The sequence below is a fragment of the Rhinoderma darwinii genome, chromosome 1 (assembly GCF_050947455.1).
Source record: "Rhinoderma darwinii isolate aRhiDar2 chromosome 1, aRhiDar2.hap1, whole genome shotgun sequence".
Classification (NCBI taxonomy): Eukaryota; Metazoa; Chordata; class Amphibia; order Anura; family Rhinodermatidae; genus Rhinoderma; species Rhinoderma darwinii.
In genome coordinates, this window is record NC_134687.1 from 442,710,008 (window position 1) to 442,731,093 (window position 21,086).

The following is a 21,086-nucleotide window of genomic DNA, read 5'->3' on the forward strand; positions in this document are numbered from 1 at the left end:
GGTACGGGAAACACTGGGAACTGGAAGACACTAGGAGACCATTTGCCTAGACAAACTTTGGGTACGACAACGACCCTGAGGCATGGGAGGAAGGGGCTGGGCCCTTCTGATAGCCCAGGGTGCTCTAAGAGCAATCAGCTCAATCTCCCACCTGTGTGCACGTTGGCTTCTTAAGTCTGGACTGAGCTCGCGAGCGCACCCTGGTGGTCACTGTGGAACAGGACGGCCGTATGTTCAGTTATCTCTGGAGAGAAGGGCGTCGACTGGATGGAAGGAGTTAGTGGTCAGCGACCACGGACGTTACAGCACGTTCACACTAAGAACATGTGACAGACGGGGAAAAGTCTGCATCCTACGCAACCAAGTAGCACCACAGACTGTCCAGGAGCTCACTGATGCCCTGATCCAGCTGTCTTATCAGGAGCATACTCAGAAGATGGTGGGAGTGCATACAGGCACGTGGGGGCCATACATACTGCAAAGTCACATTATTAGTTGCTGTGATGAAATTCATGCAAATTGGATCCGCCTGTGATTTACATTTTTTACTTTGATTTTCAGGGGGTTTGGAATCCAGCCCTCAATTGGTAGATAATTTTGGTTTGTTGATACATCATTTTGTTCTCAACGAATTACACAATTTTCACCAGTAAAGATTTGCAACTTAAATCTTTCGTTTATCGAGATCCTTAGCGTGATTTAAGTGTTCCCTTAATTATTTTATTTGAGCAGTCTATACTTGTAGTATTATAGAGGTAATCTCAACTAGAAGCATTGCTTCTAGGGAAGAATACCTACTTAATACTGTGCGATACAGAGGTAGTACAGAACTGCAGGGATTACAATAAACCACTGTACATGCTTTACGCACATGGCTCGGAATGACGCTTAACTGGGATAAGCATAGTGGAAATCTAGTGTCGCTCGCCACCACTTTTTTATGCGGAAAAAGCGATGACTTTTTTCTGTAAATAAATTGCACATTGTGCAACTTGCAAGCTATAACCGCCTTTTTTCCAACACTTCGCAAGCATCAGAAAAAGTGGTAGGGGGCTTGATAAATGTGGTGGCCAACTTAAACACCATACTTTTCAAAGCAATTGTGCCAGAAAACTGACATAAATATGCCCCAATATACTGTTGTTAAGAGAGAGTGAGCAAAAAAAACATTATGAATAAAAGCAAAATGATTTCTCCTTTGGAAGACAAAGTTTACTGAGGTTTCTATATTGTACTATGTTAACAATAATCAGGAAATTAGGTACTATGCTTACATAAGCGCCATTAATTCCTTTAAGTGTCTTTAATTCATCATTCGGTTTATCGGACTTTAGCAAGCTTGTGTCTTCTTAATGTATTCATTAGCAGGAGAGCCTGTGGTAGCCTTAGGACAACTAATTTACGTCTGCACAAAATAAACCACCATAGAATAGCGTTCCCTCACCTGCATGCATTTTTTATTTCATTTTGTAATCACACTTTAAGTTAGAGGACTGGAAGAACGGATTAATTAGAAAAGACAGAAAAAGTGGTAGAGGGCTTGATAAAAATGGTGCTCAACTTAAACACCATTCTTTTCAATGCAATTATGCCAGAAAATTGCCCCACATATGTGCCATTGTACTGTTGTTAAGATAGAGTGAACAACAAAACACTTGGACATTTTGAATAGAAGCGAAATGACTGTTCCTTTGGAAGACAATATTTACTGAGGTTTGTATATTGTACTATGTTAATATAATCCGGAAATTAGATACTATGCTTACATATGCGCCATTAATTTCTTTAAGTGTCTGTTTATCAATCCTTAGCAAGCTTGCGTCTTCTTAATGTATTCATTAGCAGGAGAGCCTGTGGTAGCCTTAGGACAACTAATTTACGTCTGCACAAACTAAACCACCATAGAATAGCGTTCCCTCACCTGCATGCATTTTTTATATCATTTTGTAATTACACATTAAGTTAGAGGACTGGAAGAACTGTTCAATTAAAAAAGACTACATTCATGTACATCATTCCTCTAAATGACTGCGACAGATTGATTGATAAGATGGCGGACAAACAGATAATGAATTAAAGTATGTATAAATCTGCACTAAAATTAATGTGGCCACAAATATAAATACTTCAATAGTTTAGGGTACTTTTACTTGGATAGATATTCTGCCCATTAAACGAGCGCTGATCTATATGATTATATGGAGCAATGATCGCAAGTATGGGGACGAACGATCATTAATATGATCGCTCTTCCCCATACAGTTTTCATCTTGTCAGCAGCATATCCCGTTTGCTCATTCACCAACTCATCGTTGCCCTGTTTACACACGCTCTTTCACCCGATCATTAGCCCGTGTAGAAGGGCTCTTAGATATATCCCTTTAGCGCCATACACATGGCAGAGCCAGTGGAGCATGCCACCATTTTTCTTCCTAATGTATTCTCTATCAATTTGACAGAAACATCAAGCCTATTTCTCTGAAAGTGATCGGAGGTATATAGTATGGCTTTAAAGACTTCTATGCCAGATTACGACTCTGCAGAACTTAAAACTTGTAGAGCCCTAGAAGAGTTGGGTTTTCAGATGACAAATTCCCCTGCGGAAGTCTTAGACAGCTGCACATTTCCTCTGCAGTGGCGGCTCCGGGGGAAATGTAGCATTAAATGTCGGCTATTCAAATTATAAGTCGGCCATTCTGAAGGAGCACCTCTCTGTTCTGGCCCAAAGAAAGGGGTCCGCAGTGGACATAGGTTGTTGTCATGAGTACCCTTCTCTTAAAAGTACATTGATACAGGGTTGTGAAAACCAGCCAACTTCTTACATATGTGTCAAAAGGGGTTATTTCTGTACACAGCATGAAGTATATATCCATATTAATATCTGTAGCATGTCCAAAACTTACCCATATGGCAGGCTCCAGTGACAGGATCACACTTATCATCGTGACAATTACAAAACTGGTCACAATTGACTCCAAACTGGCCAGCTGGACACGTTAGGTTGCAGCTATAAATAAAAAACACAATACAGTTCCACTTAGAAATATTTTTATAAAATGTTATTGCATTTATTGTAACAAGAGATGATACTGTACAACCCATATGATAAGTTAAAATATAGAAGCCATAAGTATAGCATACTTATTAACAACATATAGAAGAATTTGCTTCATGTGATTTCCTGCCATGACCAATCAAATTAAATGTAACTGGTCTGATTATGAAGATTCCTATACATCCCACAGATGGTGCTAGGAATGGGATAACCTGTTATATTGAACAATGAAAGCTACTTTGTAAATGGGCACCATTAGTTTTAGTATGTACCACTTCGGCTCAGATATTCAATATTTATTAAACACAATACATGAAACATAGATATAATATGAAGAGCACTACAGGCGCAAAACAAAATACATGTAGCTAATAAACGGAGGATGGCTATAAAATACCCAAGTGGTAAACGCACAATCTTCTCCTTGTGAAATTCCATATGTTTTATTAAAATTTTAATATTTAGTAAATTGTGTTATTGTCAATGTTACAACTGAACATGAAAATGACACATAAATCCCAATAAAAAAAGAAAAACAACTCCGTGCCACAACACTAAACATATTTATGCACTCTCTGGCATGTTTAGACTATTCTCCATGGACTCTGACATTTATGCTGAACGATCTTGTGATAGAAGTCTGGAGGCACAGATATGGATGATGTATACTGCTAGAGCAGACAACCATATCTAATGTTGGCATCACTTCTTATTTAGGAAAACAATGAATATGTGAACAATCATATGCATAAATTGTACAGAGCAGAATCCAGATGTCGAGTGCAGCATGCTGAAACAATAAGGGAACGTGGATTCAGCACCAATGCCATGGACACAAAGTTGTCATGTGACATTGATAGTTTGTAGGAGAAGCGTGCTTCCTTATGACTAATATTTTACTTGGGAAGGGAAGTTAGTATGTTGTGTGGACAGCAAATGGTTCTCATCAACTGTTCCTGCAGAATAATGTTTATCATTCTTGTTTATATCCAATGTTTTGTGCTTGTTATAAAGGTTTCAGTTCTGCAATCTGCACCATTGGTTATTTTATGCAGTTATGCTGGTATCCTACTTCACCAATGAAGACGGTTTTCACATGGGTGTAATATGGCTGCATTTTAGTGTCTGCATTACGGCCACAACATCTGGACCCTTTGCAGTTCTACTGAACCAAACTTAGATTATCAAAGGGTTTTATCATGATCAAAGTTCGGAACAAAACCGACCTAAGGCTGTTTGAATTAGTCATTTTTTCTAAAAGGCAAAATTGTAACAGATCCCTTTAGGTTTAGTATACTAAACTTTTGTATGATGCTTCGGAGTCTACAGTTATCTATTACCATGCCAACATTATCGTAGCAGCCTCACAACAGCTATGGTGGTAAATCTGCCATTATATTTATGCAGATGGGACGTAATTGATATCACATTTTGTGACCATATAATGTAAGAAATGTTATTAGAGAAAAACTTATTGAAGCTCATAATCCTCAGTAAATAGGTAGTAATCTCCTGATAATATTTTTGTCACTAGTTGCTTGGTGTTTTATAATTATTTTAGTCTTGGCTTTGGCACCATACATTGTGCCCATACTCAGTGGTCAATCTAAGAGTAAAGCATGGTAGAGGAGCAGAGTAGCCTGAGACATTGATCAGTCATATGATCACTGGGACCAATAGGGTTAGCAGCGCCTCCACCTTGTGTAACTGCTACAATGGAGGATCCGAACATCCGGGTCCACGCGACGGGGGACTGAAAACAGGTTAGAAAACGAAAGTCTATGAACAAGTTTTTTTATTTTACAAAAGCAAAATAATAAATAGCTTTTCCTTTCGTCAGCCAACTCCTTTAAGCCCGCCGCCTGACATAAATATATATAGGTCAGTCCTGAATCGGTTTTAATGGAGCCGCCAAGCAACTAGTACTAAATAAATAACAAAAAAAGAATTACTCATAGTTAGTGATTTACCTCTATGTATTAAGACCACAACTGAACTTCCACTGTGTTAAAGTTATTTGACTAATAAAAAAAATAAATCTGTTTTATTATTACTGATGGTTGCTAAGTAATTTTAGTAATCTTCGTAATACTTTCTAATGATGTACACACCATTTCATGGTATCTGTAAATTCTATGTAGTTAATTATTTATTGTAGAATATTAAGTTAAATGTATTTCTATGACAACAATTAAAGTAACACTGTCTCTCTTTTACAATAGAAACAGTTATATAAAAACCCTTATGTATACGTTTTTGCAATGTATTACAGAGCTCTAGACACTCCTGGTTGGACATTTTGTGCCTTCAAATGGCACCATTGTATGGAGATATGCAGAATACTTGACGAAGCATGCCACAAGTTACTTACAGAATCCAGCAGATAAAAGCCTCCCTAGGAAATCGAAGGCATGCTGAGAAAGAGCATGGCTACATAGAAGTCTAATGGTGCCGTATTATGACTCTGTACAAGTTTGTATGGAGCCGTAATATGGTCATGTACATGAGCCCTTACAATCCTTAGAAATGGTTCTGAATTGGTTCTGAATACGCTATAGGATTTTGCTGAGAGTAGAATTGCAAATTGTGTGATGGTGGAGAAAATAGTGCATAATATAAACTAAAACCACTTGAATGTAATTGAAAAGTTGGGGGAAAGGTTTTAGAAAATGTTTCAAGTAAAAAAAGAGATTTCCTTACCAGTGATTTAAACTTTAGCGGAGACTTCAGTTCAATCAAGTGATTAAAGTCTGAACACACTTAGGCCCAGATTTACTAAGATTGGTGTTTAATATGCCAGTTTTAGATTTAAGCCCGTTAAAGTAAGATGTGACAAAAAAAATCTATTAAGATTTGAACACCTCAATGAATTTATCGCATCTTGGCCTGTCCATGCACCACAAAGTAAAATCTAAACCAGACTCTTCCTGGAGTAAATTTCCGCTATAATTTATGACAATTTCTGGCGTAAATTATATTAAAATTTGTCGGGCTGTGGGGGGCCTTGCCACTTCTGCTTAGCCCCGTCCACTTTTTTCAAGTGCCAAGTGCAGCGTAAAAGGGTAATGAGTCGCAAAGTTTTACGCAAAACAAACATGAGACTTTTTAATTTATGACAAATCAGGTTCTTTTCATGGTTAAATGGGTTGTTCACTACTGGACAACTGATGACCTATCCACTAAATAGGTCATCAGTACATAATCTGTGGCGGTTCGACACCCGGTACCCGCACCGATAAGCCGCTTCGCCTGCCTCCGAGCAGCGGACGTACATGCTGGAAGCAGTTGGCTCTGGCCGCTGAATAGCAGCAGAGTTACAGTACTGCAGCTCTGCAACTATTCAAGTGAATAGGAGCAGAGTTGCAGTTTGGCAGCACGGCCGCTATGCTATGTACGGAGGCAACTGCTTCCGCATAATGGACCATAACACCCCGTGCCCAGAGACAGCTGGAGCAGCTTAACTGTGCGGGGTCCGGGTGTCAGACCCACACCGATGATATACTGATGATCTATCCGGTGGATAGGTCATCAGTTGTTCAGTAGTGGACAATCCCCTTAGCTATATAAGCCCACAAAGGACCTATAGAAACTGCATTTCAATATCAAAATCCTCTTGAGGTATCTTATATGATTTTGAAATACCAAGTGGAAATAACAGAAAAACAGCCGTATCAGCTAATTCTTGAAGAGGCACCACTTGCATCACGGTTTTTTCACTATGACATTTCCTTTCCAAAGGAAAATAGAGAACTGATGTTCCTCTATCTCAGAAACTATATATCAGATCTCCCATCTATTACACAGTAAAGTATTAAAGAGGCTCTGTCACCAGATTGTCAAACCCCTATCTCCTATTGCAGCAGATCGGATCGGCGCTGCAATGTAGATAACAGTAACGTTGTTTTTTTTCAAAAACGAGCATTTTTGGCCAAGTTATGACCATTTTTATATTTATGCAAATTAGCCTTTCTTAAGTACAACTGGGCGTGTTTAAAGTTATGTCCAAGTGGGCGTGTATTATGTGCGTACATCTGGGCGTGTATTGTGTGTGTGTACATCTGGGCGTTTTTACTTGTTTTACTAGCTGGGCGTTGTGAATAGAAGTGTATGATGCTGACGAATCAGCATCATCCACTTCTCTTCGTTACCACCCAGCTTCTGGCAGTGCACAGACACACAGCGTGTCCTCGCGAGATCACGCTGTGACGTCACTCACTTCCTCCCACAGGAACTTCATCGCGTCGGATGAGCGAGGACACACTGTATGTCTGTGAACTGCCAGAAGCTGGGTGGTAACGAAGAGAAGTGGATGATGCTGATTCGTCAGCATCATACACTTCAATTCACAACGCCCAGCTAGTAAAACAAGTAAAAACCCCCAGATGTACATACACAATACACGCCCACTTTAAACACGCCCAGTTGTACTTAAGAAAGGCTCATTTGCATAAATATAAAAATGGTCATAACTTGGCCAAAAATGCTCGTTTTTGAAAAAAAAAACTTTACTGTTATCTACATTGCAGCGCCGATCTGCTGCAATAGGAGATAGGGGTTTGAAAATCTGGTGACAGAGCCTCTTTAAGTGCATACATTTTCCAAATTTTCATCATTTCCCACACCCAATGCTTGCTGCATGTGCTATAATACAGAAACACAGGAGTAAACACAAATAAGGGAAATTATCAGAATAGATATAATAGGAAAGCTGTTCTAACATGCTCACTATCGATTTGTATGCTGGTTAAATGGTATGGTATGTAAGAATGTTCAAAATATTTTATTTCTAGAAGATATATGTTGAAAAATTAATCAGCACATTAACATCAGTGCAGAAAGTAACAAACTTACCCTTTCTTAGAGGATGCATCAATTTTGAATAGTCAGCACAGAATGTTAACAACCTAATGAAAGTGGGATCGCTGGATGAGAAACGTGAACCACACCTGAAGAGCACAGGACGTCTCTATGAGAGTTGTGGTCAATGATTCCTACTCTGAATGGTCCCCGGTAATAAGTGGTGTACCCCAGGGTTCAGTGCTGGGACCACTATTATTCAACTTATTTATTAATGATATAGAGGAAGGGATTAATAGCACTATTTCTATTTTTGCAGATGACACCAAGCTATGTAATATAGTTCAGACTATGGAAGATGTTCATGAATTACAGGCAGATTTAAACAAACTAAGTGTTTGGGCGTCCACTTGGCAGATGAAGTTTAATGTAGATAAATGTAAAGTTATGCATCTGGGTACCAACAACCTGCATGCATCATATGTCCTAGGGGGAGCTACACTGGCGGATTCACTTGTTGAGAAGGATCTGGGTGTACTTGTAAATCATAAACTCAATAACAGCATGCAGTGTCAATCAGCTGCTTCAAAGGCCAGCAGGATATTGTGGTGTATTAAAAGAGGCATGGACTCGCGGGACAGGGATGTAATATTACCACTTTACAAAGCATTAGTGAGGCCTCATCTAGAATATGCAGTCCAGTTCTGGGCTCCAGTTCATAGAAAGGATGCCCTGGAGTTGGAAAAAATACAAAGAAGAGCAACGAAGCTAATTAGGGGCATAGAGAATTTAAGTTATGAGGAAAGATTGAAAGAATTAAACCTATTTAGCCTTGAAAAAAGACGACTAAGGGGGGACATGATTAACTTATATAAATATATTAATGGCACATACAAAAAATATGGTGAAATCCTGTTCCTTGTAAAACCCCCTCAAAAAACAAGGGGGCACTCCCTCCGTCTGGAGAAAAAAAGGTTCAAGCTGCAGAGGCGACAAGGCTTCTTTACAGTGAGAACTGTGAATCTATGGAATAGTCTACCGCAGGAGCTGGTCACAGCAGGGACAGTAGATGGCTTTAAAAAAGGGTTAGATAATTTCCTAGAACAAAAAAATATTAGCTCCTATGTGTAGAAATTTTTCCTTCCCTTTTCCCTTCCCTTGGTTGAACTTGATGGACATGTGTCTTTTTTCAGCCGTACTACCGTGTTTCCCCGAAAGTAAGACAGTGTCTTACTTTCTTTTTATCCCCAAAAGCCCCACTATGTCTTACTTTCGGGGTATGTCTTATATTGGAAAAAAATTGTCGAATTTTTTATTTTTTTTTTCCACAAACTTTATTTAACTGTTTTACATTTTTTTTTTTAGTCCCACCAGGGGACTTCACTATGCGATGTGCCGATCGCATATATAATGCTTTGGTATACTTAGTATACCGAAGCATTATTGCCTGTCAGTGTAAAACTGACAGGCAACCTATTAGGTCATGCCTCCGGCATCGCCTAACAGGCAGATGCTGAAGGCAGACCTGGGGGTCTTTGTTAGACCCCCGGCTGTCATGGAAACCCGACGGCGACCCGCGATTTGTTTGCGGGGGCGCCGATCGGGTGACAGAGGGAGCTCCCCCCTCTGTCAAACACATTAAATGCCGCTGTCACTATTGACAGCGGCATTTAATGGGTTAAACTGCCGGAATCGGCGCGCGCTTCGATTCCGGCAGTTGCAGCAGGAGCCAGGCTGTGTATAACAGCCGTGCTCCTGCCGCTGATCGCGTGGGTACAGTCTCAGTACCCGCGCCATCACAGGACGGATATATCCGTCCTCCTGCGCGAACTAGCAGCTGCTGAGGACGGATATATCCGGAAGTGGGCAGGAGGCGGCAATACCCCCGTGTTTCCCCGAAAGTAAGATATATGTCTTACTTTCGGGGTACGGCTTATATTAGCCGACCCCCCTGAAACCCCCGATACGTCTTACAATCGGGGGTGTCTTACTATCGGGGAAACACGGTAACTATGTAACTATGTAACTATGTAACATTTTCCTAAAATGATTAAAAATTAATTAATACGATTTTCTGTAAGTCATTGGCCCCATTTACTAAGCAAACAGCATATGTGACAAATTTGCGGTAAAATTTGTGACTTTTCTTATCACTTGTTATATTTGAAAAATCACAAGGAAATTGGAATGATCTTCAGGGAGATGTAGTTTTAGTTTCATTTATTTCGTAAAATCAGTGAATTTTTGCTACAAATCTACATCTGCAGAAAATGTGTCAAATTTATTAAAGGGCTATTCCCTCCTTAGACATTTATGACATATCCACAGGATATGTCATAAATTTATAAAAGATGCAGGTCCCAGCTCTGATTGATAAGGGTTTTAGCGGTGGAACCCCCAGCGATCAGACATTTATCACCTACCCTGTGCAAATGTGATAAATGTAAATTTTAAAGCAACCCCTTTAGGTGTGTGCACCTTTTAACTCCAACTATCTCCTCTACTTAGAATGATGTAAAAAAAACTCCAGTCTTATTAAATGTGCGCCAATGTCTCTCATTATATACTTGTCTCATGGGGAATCGCAGAAGTCTACAAAGTTTCATACTATAAGGGCACGTTCAGACGTGGCGGAATTGCTGTGGATTTCCACTTCGGACAGTCCGCAGTGGAAATCCGCAGCAGTTTGTCCATTGGTTTCCACACCTTTTTAGTTATCTTCGTGCAGACGTTGCGTAAAACTCCGCTGCGGACCATAGGCTGCGGTGCGGAATTTGGTGTCCGCAGCATACACTGGCTGTTGCGGACTTGATGCAGAATTTCTCCATTTACTTCAATGGAGTTTCAAAATTACGCAATGAAATCCGCAGATGTGATGTGTGTTGCGTTGCGGATTGCTTTCAGGAACAGGATATTTCATCAGTCTGGCTGGACCTATGTGTGTCGAGGTCTATACCCAGACTGGGATGGAATATTTGAAAGGGAGCAGGGTGTGATCCGCAACGACAAATACGCAGCATTTTTCTTAACATTTTAGCCAAATCCTCAATCGAATCTGCAACGCAGATTATTTGCGGCATTGATGAGGACAGTGTCTGCAGAATTCCGCCACGTCTGAACATGACCTTAGGGTTGGCTTACAATATTATAACTGCACATATCTGAAAGTATTGGATACACAACATGATAGTAAATAAATTGGTAGATAGCTATTTAATTTGTATAACCATATTGAATAATACTCTTTGTAAAACTGGCACTTAACACAAGGATTCTCTCTTCTGCTTTGAATACTTGCTCTTTAAATTCTTGTGTCAAGCACCGCCCACGCAAGCCCTGAACTAGGCAGAACACTGTTCAACAATTTTGCCTGGAGTGCTACTTTAAATATTGCTGTTATTGTCTCTGCCTAATAACTTACATCAATAGGCTCTTAATGATATCATGGTATGAGTAACAGCTTATTGTTCAAAATACCTCAATATAAAAGCTTATTGCTTTAAATGACTAAGCATAAGAATTTATTACTTGAAACGCGCAAGCGTGTGTACTCTGCTCGAAGCAAAGGATATGTTCTTTTACATAGCAAATTTATAGTGCTAGATCTCCACTATATTTATAATTCACATGTTTTTCCGCTTTACTGTAAAGGATCTGCCAGACACAACTTCTGTGTCGACGCCCGTGGTTAATCAGTCTGCATCTGCTCCTAGGTCTGATAGAGTGACTCGATCTGCTACCACTCAGGCTGGTAGGATGAGGAGTGGGAGAACCTATCACAGACTGTTCTAGCTCCCGCCCTCGGTCTATGTGTACCTTCATTTGCTTCTTGTCTTTGCCTGTGATTCTCTCTTGTTTCCTGGCTCTGCTGTTCCAGCTATTACTATTGACCTCAGCTTCATTTTGAGACTGGCTTTACTGACTACCCTCCTGCTCTGCGTTTGGTACCTCGTACACTCCTGGTTTGACTCGGCTCGTTCACTACTCTTGTTGCTCACAGTGTTGCCGTGGGCAACTGCCCCATTTCCCTTAGCTTCTGTGTACACTTGTCTGTTTGTCTCTCGTGCACGTATTGAGCGTAGGGACCGTCGCCCAGTTGTACGCCGTCGCCTAGGAGGGGTCATGCAAGTAGGCAGGGACTGAGTGGCGGGTAGATTAGGGCTCACCTGTCTGTCTCCTTACCCCGCCATTACATTTACAAGGTAAATATACTCTAGGTCTCCATATAGATATTCATTATGATGTACAGACGTAACAAGCCTTATCTTGACTCTGATAACTTTCTGCAGTATGATAACTTATCGCTTAAGCCATTGAAAACGTGAAGTTAGTTTCTTGCCACTGTTTTTAAAAAGTTAAAAGTCAAGTTAAAGATCGCTACATCTGTAAAGTAAGTAAGGAATTTACTGGGGGAAAAAACAGGTATATTTACATTCTGAATATTTGTGTTACCTGAATCTATGTGAATAAATTATAAGAGCATTGAGAGAAAACCCAACGAACTATATTGTCTCTGTTCCATTCTGCTGCCAGCTTACTGAGTTGTAGCTATTAAACTACACGTGGCCCAATTTACACGTCTATGGTACATTGTCGACGTACATACAGGGAAAACCCAAGTAAATGCCGATGTGATCGTAGACGCTAGCTGTGCCGCATGGCATGGAATCAGCATTCTGACACTTCCTGATCACACCTTCACTACACAAAGTATGCTTTATGTCAGCCTGAATGCTGGCTGAGGGATTTGCAGGCCAATGATGAGCAATGAGAATCCCCATCTAGCTTCTATATGTGTACATTTTTAAGTTCTATAAATTGAGTCACGGTGTGAAAAATAATATGATTTGCTGTTTCATGTAGGATCAAGTCATAGTTTAGTTTCTGTGACCCTTAAAATAAAATTTTCACATTTTTAAGCTATAATTTAATATACAAAATTTAATCAATATAATAGCACCATTAAACAGGAAATTTGAGTTAATTACTTCTTTTACACATAGAAAAGCAATTATTGACAGCCAATAGTCAGACGTTTTTCTTTCCTCATAAATAATATGCAGGTGATCCAAATAAAAAGGCACCAATAAAATGTAATTTTTGGATTTTTGGAATCTGGTTTTGTTCCCAGTATATATGGTTCATGTAGCACTACATGTTATTTCTGCATACCTGTTTACATATTGTACCACTATGCTATTGGAGGTTCTTTTTTTTTTTTTTTAATGAAAAAGCAATCCCTGCTGAGAAAATTTATTAAACTAATTTATAAGCTACACATTAACCTGGAGGTTGTGCTAGGTAAATACTGAAGTAATCATAACCATGTGTATGAGAACGGTATGTATTACACAAAACTCTGTTTAAGTGAAGAAATCCGATAGAAACTATTCGTTTACGTGGAGGAGATCTGAAAGTTTCCCTGAATCTGTCAGAATAGTTAACAAATTGTTTCTTTCCTAATGAATTTCCCAGTTTTAATTTTCTAATCTGCTATATGGGTATGTGAACACGGTGGCAGGCTTTTACGTCTGAAATGACAGACTGTTTTCAGGAGAAAACAGCTGCCTCGTTTCAGACGTAAATGCTCCTCCTCGCATTTTGCGAGGCTTCTCTGACAGCCGTAAATTTTGAGCTGTGCTTCATTGAGTTCAATGAAGAACGGCTCAAATTACGTCTGAAAGAAGTGTCCTGCACTTCTTTTGACGAGGCTGTATTTTTACGCGTCGTCGTTTGACAGCTGTCAAACGACGACGCGTAAATGACAGGTTGTCTGCACAGTACGTCGGCAAACCCATTCAAATGAATGGGCAGATGTTTGCCGACGTATTGTAGCCCTATTTTCAGACGTAAAACGAGGCATAATACGCCTCGTTTACGCCTGAAAATAGGTCGTGTGAACGCAGCCTTAATGATCTTCCTTTGTCCTATGGAGGAGGAAGACAAACTAAAGGAAACGACACACGAAAAATTATGTTAAAACAGCATCTAAGCAAAAACTAGTACATATTAGGGATGCACCGAAACTTCGATACTGTTTCGATACTGTGCAACCCCAAATGGTACGATACCGTTATTTCCTGTATTTCGATACTTAGCTGTGCGGCCGCACAGCTCAGTATTGTAACACATGAATGTATGAGAGCGGGGCTGCGGCTGTGTAATACAGTCATTGCTGCGCTCCTGAGTCCTGATAACAAGTGCGCGCGGTCAGGATAATGCGATGCGGCCGGCATTAGAATAATGAGCGGCGGCACTGAAAACAGAACATGGCAGGCGCGCTGCAAAACACCCCCATGTTCTGTCTTCAGTGCCTGAACCGCCGCTCATTAGTGCAGCGCCGCGAGGCAATGATTGTATTACACAGCCGCAGCCCCGCTGGCGGAGATCAGAGAAACCTCTCATCTCCGCCATTATTCCCGTGAATGCTTCGATCACAGCGGACTGCAGCATTCAGGGGAAAATGAGAAGGGGGGATGCCCCTTCCTGTGACGCGATTGAGGGACATACCATATATGGGCAGAGAGACCCCAGGGCTGTCCTACCATATTTCCTGTTAGTGCATACTTAGGCATGTCCTAACAACTGCCTGTGTACTATCAGTATACAGGCTAATGTACTGGGATATAGATATATGCCAGTACATTCAAGTTTAAAAAATAAAGTAAAAACATAAAGTAATGTTAAATTAAAAAAAATATACACATACACCTATTTTACAATAAACATTAAAATAAGTCTCAATACATAAAATACACACACATTCAGTATTGGCGCGGCCGTAATAACCTGCACAACAATTTTTTTGCATCATTTATGATGTGTACGCTGTAAAAAAATAAAATAAAAACTGCTTTCTATCACTTATTGTGGGGCACAAGGTGTGATGAATTTAACCTCCATGTGCCTCACATTAAGGCCTCATTTACACGAGTGTGTGCGTTTTGCTACTTGACAGCTCCGTGTGTCATCAGTGTATGATGCGCGGCTGCGTGATTTTCGCGTAGCCGCCATCATAGAGATGAGGCTAGTCGACGTCAGTCACTGTCCAGGGTGCTGAAAGAGTTAACTGATCGGCAGTAACTCTTTCAGCACCCTCGACAGTGAATTCCGATCACAATATACAGCAACCTGTGAATAAAAAAAAGACGTTCATACTTACCAAGAACTTCCTGCTTCCTCCAGTCCGGTCTCCCGGCCGTTGCCTTGGTTACGCGTCCCTCTATTGACATCCGGCCCCACCTCCCTGGATGACGCGGCAGGCCATGTGACCGCTGCAGCCTGTGATTGGCTGCAGCCTGTGCTTGGCCTGTGATTGGCTGCAGCTGTCACTTGGACTGAATTGTCATCCCGGGAGGTCAGACTGGAGGAAGAAGCCGGGAGTAATCGGTAAGTCAGAACTTCTTTTTTTTTTTACACGTTCATATATATTGTGATTGGAAGTCACTGTCCAGGGTGCGGAACCAGTTTAACTCTTTCAGCACCCTGGACAGTGACTGTCTCCTGACGTCGCATAGCGGAACATTTTTTGCCGGGTTCGAGAAAACGCTGTGTGTCTGTGCACTGCCAGAAGCTGGGTGGTAACGAAGAGAAGTGGATGATGCTGATTCGTCAGCATCATCAGCTTCTATTCACAACGCCCAGCTAGTAAAAGAAGTAAAAACGCCCAGATGTACACACACAATACACGCCCACTTGTACATAACTTTAAACACGCCCAGTTGTACTTTAGAAAGCCTCATTTGCATAAATATAAAAATGGTCATAACTTGGCCAAAAATGCTCGTTTTTTAAAAAAAACTAAAAACTTTACTCTTATCTACATTGCAGCGCCGATCTGCTGCAATAGGAGATAGGGGTTGCAAAATCTGGTGACAGAGCCTCTTTAAGTGTGCCTAGAGGCCTATCTGTCACACATGAAGACAAAAGTATTACAAATTGCATATAATAGATGGCGGGGGGCAGGAGCTTTAGGTAACCATGTGGGTTGTTAACCTGGTTTCACAGAAACATATATTAAAAAGCAAGAGAGAAAAAAAACAACTAAATGGAACTATTTGTCAACTGGACAGGAGACAATTTGGAGGAGTTGTCAAGGATTAGAATAAAAGAGTCTGCTTTTTTTCAGAATCACTCTTGTCCATGGGCTGTACCTGGTGATGCAGCTTATCTTCATTGAAGCAAAAGTGGATGAGCAATTCCAGACATAACCCATTGACAAGAGTGGCACGGTTTGTGAAAAAGAAGCAGACCCATTTTTCTAGACAACCCCTTTAAGGATAAATAGTTACTTGTAAGGGTATGAAAACATGGAGTGTTTTCGGACGTATTTCGAGCCGTAAACGTCCTAAAAAAACAGCTGAAAAATCGGAAGCAGAACGACTTCAAAGATCTGCCCATTGATTTCAACGGGAAAAATGGCATTCTGTTCCGACGGGCCGTTTTTTTCAAAACGGCCGCGTAAAAAAATGGCCACGAAAAAGAAGTGCATGTCACTTCTTCAGCCATTTTTCATAGACTCTAGAAAAATAGCTCCAAAAACGGCCGTAAAAAACGCTGCGAAAAACGCAGCGAAAATCGCGAGTGGCTTAAAAAACGTCTGAAAATCAGGAGCTGTTTTCCCTTGAAAACAGCTCCATATTTTCAGATGTTTTTGAGTTTTTGTGTGCACATACCCTTATGGTTTTGCTTTTAGGAGGAAATTTGCGTTTTTTTACAGCCGTTTTTGGAGCTGTTTTTCTATAGTCTATGAAAAACGGCTCCAAAAACGGCTGGAGTTTCAAAATTACGTGATGAAATCTGCAGATGTAATGTGTGTTGCGGATTTGCTGTGTGTTGCGTTGCGGATTTCTTTCAGGAAGAGGATATTTCATCATTATGATGAGGGAGAGAAAACCTCCATTTTCGCCTTCCAAGCTTATTACATGAACGCAGAGCTATTACCATGGCCAGATATAGGCGAATGGATATGGAAGTGTCCACTATTATTAACCTTGTAAGTAACTTTACATGTTTATGTCATGTTTTCACTAGTTAAGGCCCCATGCACACGAACGTAAAAACGCCCGTAATTACGACACGTTTTTACAGGCCCATGGACTTCTATTGGCCACGGGTACCTCCCCGTATGCTTACAGGAAGGTGCCCGTGCCGTTGAAAAATATAGAACATGTCCTATTTCAGGCCGTAATTACGGCACGGCAGGCCCATAGAAGTCTATGGGGCTCCCGTAATTATGGGTGACTACGTGTGTGCACCCATAATTACGGGAGCGTTGCTAGGCGACGTCAGTAAATAGTCACTGTCCAGAGTGCTGAAAGAGTTAACTGATCGGCAGTAACTCTTTCAGCACCCTCGACAGTGAATTCCGATCACAATATACAGCAACCTGTGAATAAAAAAAAGACGTTCATACTTACCAAGAACTTCCTGCTTCCTCCAGTCCGGTCTCCCGGCCGTTGCCTTGGTGACGCGTCCCTCTCTTGACATCCGGCCCCACCTCCCTGGATGACGCGGCAGGCCATGTGACCGCTGCAGCCTGTGATTGGCTGCAGCCTGTGCTTAGCCTGTGATTGGCTGCAGCTGTCACTTGGACTGAATTGTCATCCCGGGAGGTCAGACTGGAGGAAGAAGCCGGGAGTTATCGGTAAGTCAGAACTTCTTTTTTTTTTTTACACGTTCATATATATTGTGATTGGAAGTCACTGTCCAGGGTGCTGAACCAGTTTAACTCTTTCAGCACCCTGGACAGTGACTGTCTCCTGACGTCGCGTACCGGAACATTTTTTGCCGGGTTTGGTCAAAACGAGTTCGGCCGAACCCGGTGAAGTTCGGTTCGGTTCGCTCATCTCTAAGACACTCTGTTTGGATGTTTGTAAACAGAAAAGCACGTGGTGCTTTTCTGTTTACATTCAGAGTTTGACAGCACTTGCGCGAATCACGCAGTTCGCACGGAAGTGCTACCGTGCGACCTTCGTGGTTTTCACGCTCCCATTGACTTCAAAGGGTGCGTGATGCGCGAAAAACTCAGAAATTTAGAACATGTCGTGAGTTTTTTTCAGCGCACTCACGCTGAGCAAAACTCACGGACTGTCTGCATGCCCCCATAGACTTGTATAGGTCCGTGCGACCCGCGTGAAAAGCACGCACGTCGCACGGACGTATATCACGTTCGTGTAAATGAGGCCTAATAGTAATTAACCCCATCATGTACTTTACACATTAACTCATTATGACTGAGAAACATGATGGGGGTAATTACTATTAATGTGAGGCACGTGGAGGTTAAATTCATCATCACACCTCGCGCCTCACATCAGAAAATGGAAGAACTTTTTTTTTTTACTGTTGGCAAAGTATCGAATTGGTATTGAAATCGCAATACTAAACTAAGTATCGGTATCGAAGTCCAAATTCTGGTATCGTGACATCCCTAGTACATATAATGTCCTTTTCTGCTAAGTTTCTTAGTTATATCTGGATATGGTAAAACGGGGTGACAACCAATATCGTGGACAACACAGCTTTGAAGGAGCTTTCTAGGGTCTTAAATGGTTATTATGTTTAATTGTTTAGCAACAGTAGTAGGAAATGTATCACTGTATCACTGTTTAGCAAGGCAGATTGACCAGGGCTTAAAGAGGCTACATCGACTTACCTGCAAACGCCGATGCAGCTGCAGAATCAACTGTATCCTCTGTCGCCTGGTGCCGATGTGTCCTCGCTCGTCCACACACGATGCAGGACCTGGGGCAGGAAGTGACGTCACAGCGTGATCTCTCGAGAACACGCTGTGTGTCTGCACTGCCAGAAGCTGGGTGTTAACGAAGAGAAGTGGATGATGCTGATTCGTCAGCATCATCAGCTTCTATTCACAACGCCCAGCTAGTAAAAGAAGTAAAAACGCCCAGATGTACACACACAATACAAGCCCAGTTGTACATAACTTTAATCACGCCCAGTTGTACTTTAGAAAGCCTCATTTGCATAAATATAAAAATGGTCATAACTTGGCCAAAAATGCTCGTTTAAAAAAAACAAAAAAAAACGTTACTCTTATCTACATTGCAGCGCCGATCTGCTGCAATAGGTTGCAAAATCTGGTGACAGAGCCACTTTAAGTGTGCCTAGAGGCCTATCTGTCACACATGAAGACAAAAGTATTACAAATTGCATATAATAGATGGCGGGGGGCAGGAGCTTTAGGTAACCATGTGGGTTGTTAACCTGGTTTCACAGAAACATATATTAAAAAGCAAGAGAGAAAAAAACAACTAAATGGAACTATTTGTCAACTGGACAAGAGACAATTTGAAGGAGTTGTCCAGGATTAGAATAAAAGAGTCTGCTTTTTTTCAGAATCACTCTTGTCCATGGGCTGTACCTGGTGATGCAGCTTATCTTCATTGAAGCAAAAGTGGATGAGCAATTCCAGACATAACCCATTGACAAGAGTGGCACGGTTTGTGAAAAAGAAGCAGACCCATTTTTCTAGACAACCCCTTTAAGGATAAATAGTTACTTGTAAGGGTATGTTCACATGGAGTGTTTTCGGACGTATTTCGAGCCGTAAACGTCCTAAAAAAACGGCTGAAAAATCGGAAGCAGAACGCCTTCAAAGATCTGCCCATTGATTTCAACGGGAAAAATGGCATTCTGTTCCGACGGGCCGTTTTTTTCAAAACGGCCGCGTAAAAAAACGGCCACGAAAAAGAAGTGCATGTCACTTCTTCAGCCGTTTTTCATAGACTCCAAAATAGCTCCAAAAACGGCCGTAAAAAACGCAGCGAAAATCGCGAGTGGCTTAAAAAACGTCTGAAAATCAGGAGCTGTTTTCCCTTGAAAACAGCTCCATATTTTCAGATGTTTTTGAGTTTTTGTGTGCACATACCCTTATGGTTTTGCTTTTAGGAGGAAATTTGCGTTTTTTTACAGCCGTTTTTGGAGCTGTTTTTCTATAGTCTATGAAAAACGGCTCCAAAAACGGCTGAAGAAGTGACTTGCACTTCTTTTTCGCGGCCGTTTTTTTACGTGGCTCTTTTGAAAAACAGCCGCGTAAAAAATGCCCCGTCGGAACAGAACGCCGTTTTCCCATTGAAATCAATGGGCAGATGTTTGGAGGCGTTCTGCTTCCGACTTTTCAGTAGTTTTTCGGGCCGTTTACGGCCCGAAAAACAGCCGAATACACTCCTTGTGAACATACCCTAATATTGATGGAACAATACTTCAATGACAGAGGCAGCTGCATAGACAAGTCATGCTAGATGGAATAGCACTTAGTAACTAGCCATGTTCTGAATTGTAGTAGCACATCACAAAAACTGTAATTGAAAGTGCCAAGGGAAATAGCCAAACTATGATAAAACATGGGTAAACTGTTCCAGTAAAAAGGTCACAAGTGGTCAAAAGTCAAAGCTTGAGAAAAAACTTATAAGGGTATGTTCACACGCAGTGACCAAAAACGTCTGAAAATACGGAGCTGTTTTCAGGCGAAAACAGCTCCTGATTTTCAGACGTTTCTGTAGCCACTCGCGTTTTTCGCGGCGTATTTTACGGACGTTATTGGAGCTGATTTTCAATGGAGTCAATGAAAAACGGCTCCAAAAACGTCCCAAGAAGTGACATGCACTTCTTTTTCATGGGCGTCTTTTTACGCGCCGTATTTTGACAGCGACGCGTAAAAAATTACACCTCGTGGGAAAAGAACACCGTAAAACCCATTGCAAGCAATGGGCAGATGTTTGTAGGCGTAATGGAGCCGTTTTTTCAGGCGTAATTTGAGGCGTAAAACGCCCGAATTACATCTGAAAACAGTGCGTGTGAACATACCCTTATAATACCAAGAATCAGCCAGGACTTCACAATTCAGGACTTAGTAATAATTTAGCACTTTTATGGCTCAGTTGCAACATAAAATATTACGAAGTTACATGCGTTACAAAAAAAACCTGGAATATATATCAGCATTGTCCATCATAAACCAGTTACAGAAAAGCCAATGAAACATCTTTTATCTTTTTTCCTACATTTGGATGTAACTTTATTGGATTGAGCCGAAAGATACCTTTAGGGTAAAGGTCCCGTAAAGGTCCCGAAAAACGGCTGAAAAATCAGAAGAAGAACGCCTACAGACATCTGCCATTGATTTCAATGGGAAATACGGCGTTCTGTTCCGACAGGGCGTTTTTTACGCGGCCGTTTTTCAAAAATAGCATGTAAAAAGATGCTAGCGAAA

General features: G+C 41.1%; 1 protein-coding gene across 1 annotated transcript in view; it reads right to left on the reverse strand.

The window, feature by feature from the left end:
• Positions 1 to 21,086, reverse strand: part of SCARF2 (scavenger receptor class F member 2) — a 215,887-nt gene that overhangs the window by 78,675 nt on the left and 116,126 nt on the right. Inside the window, exon 7 of the mRNA XM_075831042.1 lies at positions 2,904 to 3,007. Within this exon, the coding sequence (XP_075687157.1) occupies positions 2,904 to 3,007 (104 nt within the window). The remainder of the gene's footprint in view (positions 1 to 2,903; positions 3,008 to 21,086) is intronic.